The following is a 3,572-nucleotide window of genomic DNA, read 5'->3' on the forward strand; positions in this document are numbered from 1 at the left end:
TCTCACTGTTTTACACTCCGATTGATGCACATAAGCAGACAGTGCAATTCTACACTTATTTACTTGCCACCTTACACCGTGACTACACCGGACACGACAGTTGTCGTGTCGCATCACGCTGCATCCAGTGTAGACCGCATCGCTGATTATAATGGGTTCAATACTGTCGTTTGTCGCGCCACTCGCGTCAGGTGTAGACACGGTGTTGCCTTCATCTCTTCTAACCCATAATAGAGCGCATGTCCCGTGGCACCTAAGCATCGCGCATGCCTTAAGATCCCTCAGTCTGTTTACACTCCGGTTGATGCCCGTGACCATACAGAAAACGCTGCTACTCCTGCCTGCCCCAGATGACACTTCACCAGTCAGATCTAGACGCGCTGTCACAGGACATACCACAGCCAAACTGAGATAACTTAATATTAAAAATCACGGGCATCAATCGCGGTGTCCGGTGGCTGTAAACCGTGAGATCTCTTGTGGCAGGCGCATGACGTTTAGGTGCCACAGAACACGTGCCATGTTACGGATTAAAGGAGAGGAATTAAATTTTATGTAAGGTGGTAAATAAGTGTAGAATTTGCTTACATGCATCACTCGACGTGCAGAGTGAGATGTGCGACACACCTGCAACGCTTAGGTGCTCGGGGACACACAATCTATTATAGGAGAAGAATAAAGTATGGTAGCAAATAAGCAGACAGTGCAATTCTACACTTTTACCTATGTGCATCAATCTGAGTGCCTTGATATAATGATTGACAGGTTGGGGGCGTGATCGGCTCGGAATGCATTTTCAAATCCACGTTGACTTAAACTACGTTATCGCGGGGTATTTAATGAAAATGCATTTGAAACGTCTTATATGTAAGTGTCAATGCATTTAAGAAAAATAAGACATTTAAATCACCATTTTGCTACCCTTTTGCTGCACCTTTGGCTCAGAATGCATTCTGAAATTCTCACTGCATTTTGCTACAATTATCACGCAGTATTACGATGAAAATTCAATCTCAAGTGTCCCCACGTTGACTTAAACTACGTTATCGCGGGGTATTTAATGAAAATGCATTTGAAACGTCTTATATGTAAGTGTCAATGCATTTAAGAAAAATAAAAGACATTTAAATCACCATTTTGCTGCACATTTGGCTCAGAATGCATTTGGAAATTCACACTGCATTTTGCTACAATTATCACGCGGTATCACGATGAAAATGCAATCTCAAGTGTCCTACCCGTAAGTCTAAATGCGTTTAGGAAAAATGGCATTTAAATGATGATTTTGCTACAGTTTTTGCTTGGACATGTTAAACATATCTAATCAATTTGAGTAATACAATTTCATTTTAATTTTGCAACTTATAAAGCATTAAAATATGTTTAATTTACATAATAACACAAGTGTAGGAAATGGCAAATGTCAATTATATAATTGAAATGTAATTTTCATTTTGCACTAAATGTTGCACATATGTATGGGAAAATGTAATATGCAAAATGACCATGTATTTCTGTATTTTAAATTTACATTTCAAAATGAATTTTGCTACCCATATGCTTCCATATGAATGAGGCTGTGTTTTGTTTCCCAGCCTGCTTTGCTGTACCTGGTCCCTGCTTGTGTTGGATTTCCAGTGCTGCTGGCCCTGTTTAAAGGAGAACTGACTGAGATGTTCAGGTAACTCCCCTCCTTACATTGACCATGTTCAGAGTTTATGTCCAGGGTCAGGATGCGTAGGGGACATTAGCTTGGATTGTAGTTTTAATGACTACAGCGCACTTCTGCGCTCAGATTCATGCATGCATGGCATTGCGTCTTTCTTGCACCCAAAGCCAGTGGTCTGCCTGTCACGATGGGCTGCCTCGTTTCTAGTGTTGCTCTTTAACTTCAGTGTGCTCGATAGCACTTACATTGTGTGAGAAGTGTTAGTGATACTCGCGACTGTTTTAAAAGAGCACAAAGAACTGCTTAATCGGTCATAACTTTGGAGAGAAATGCCGCAGACACTGGACGAAGAGAGATTTCAAGATGTGTGTTTGTTGAGCACCTGTGTTCACACACACTTGGTCTTCACTTGTCTGTTTAATCATGTTTGAACTTTCTTAGTCTAGTAATTTTTGCTGTGGTATCGAAGAAGTACTTAGATTTAAGTATTAAATGGAAAGCAAGTTACATTGAAATATTTTTCTGTTCTTGTTGATCTGAAAAGCGGTCCGATCTGTGGGTCAAAAACTGCAATGTGCTCCGAACCGTGAGATTTGTGATCCGATGAACCACTAAACGTGTAATCACCGGGTGAAAACTACTTATCAATAAAAATCTAAATGTCAATAAAACTTTATAAAATCAATGATAAACATAATCAAAAATGATTGTCATTATTATTACTTGGATCTGTGCTCTGCCCAGAGAACTTTCAGTGAAATCAAGTAAGGGATAATATACATCCAGACGCTTATCAACTGCGTGATCAGGACCGAACATTGTAATGGTGAGAACTATAAATTTAGTCTGATTTTATACTTTGCATAAAACACAGAAATTCTTGGTTTCATATGGTGTGCTTTGAGAGATTCCTTCTACTGTTTATCGTGCTGAAGAGATGGTTAATCACAGCTCTAAACTAATCTCGTATTTAGTAGGGGTGCACTGATTGATCGGCTACCGATCACTATCGGCCGATAATCACATTGGGATGATTGATCGGCGGTCTCTAAAAAGGCCGATCTCAAAAAACCGATCTCAAGCTGATGACGCTGCCGTGAGAAGGTTTGGCACGACATGCAGCGGCACCGTCTCCGTCTCTGTCCGGCGTGGGTCAAATAATTATAATGTATTCACCTTCATATTTCTTCATTAAATAACTTATAAAGTCATTTGAAAACCTCGTTTGAGACGTAATTTCACAAACAGCGTGAGTGAGACACCACTCGCACGCGCGCGCTCTCTCTTTCTCTCGCAAAATACGCAAATGTCTTCAAATCACCACACATCGTGTCTGTCTATAAGCGAGCTGCACAGTTGACACAGGAATTGTCACTTGCACAATCGAGGCAGTGTCACATCGTCACTAAAGTTTATAAATTGCATTACTTTTAATTCTTGCCAGTGCTTAACCATTCAGCGCTTATAAATTGTATTACTTTTTAATTTTTGCCAGCTTTTAATCATTCAGCGCTCACGCGCTCTCCTGGAGACCGTGAGCTCATGCACACACATAATGACAAGTTCACATTACTCTTGTTTGCAGTGCATACGTGGTGCATATTTTTTCCGCGCTCATGTTAACGGATTAAAGCGTTCACTGCACACTGCTGCGGCCCGGCAGTGCGTTCGGGAGCTGTGCGTCTGCAGCAGAGCAGAGATCGTTTCTGCACCGAGTCTATTGCTGTGCTGCAAGCGCTGAATTAAAGTGACCGCGCATTGTTTGCAGTAAATATGAACATGGATTGACACGAAAATGTAGTAATTACACCATAAATGCATATTATTAAAGTCTACTGTGTTTCACAGTCAACACATATTAAAGGAAAAGAGCACTTTTAGATAAACAAGGCAATAATAGATG

At 40.6% G+C, this 3,572-nt stretch overlaps 1 protein-coding gene across 2 annotated transcripts in view; it reads left to right on the top strand.

The window, feature by feature from the left end:
- The window catches only part of LOC107719905 (histocompatibility (minor) 13), a 33,332-nt gene that overhangs the window by 25,890 nt on the left and 3,870 nt on the right, over positions 1 to 3,572 (top strand). For both annotated transcript variants that reach the window (XM_016527447.1, XM_016527448.1), the window contains exon 10: positions 1,596 to 1,681. In XM_016527447.1, the coding sequence (XP_016382933.1) occupies positions 1,596 to 1,681 (86 nt within the window). The remainder of the gene's footprint in view (positions 1 to 1,595; positions 1,682 to 3,572) is intronic.

The sequence above is a fragment of the Sinocyclocheilus rhinocerous genome, unplaced genomic scaffold, assembly GCF_001515625.1.
Source record: "Sinocyclocheilus rhinocerous isolate Xijiao unplaced genomic scaffold, SAMN03320098_v1.1 scaffold4377, whole genome shotgun sequence".
NCBI lineage: Eukaryota > Metazoa > Chordata > Actinopteri > Cypriniformes > Cyprinidae > Sinocyclocheilus > Sinocyclocheilus rhinocerous.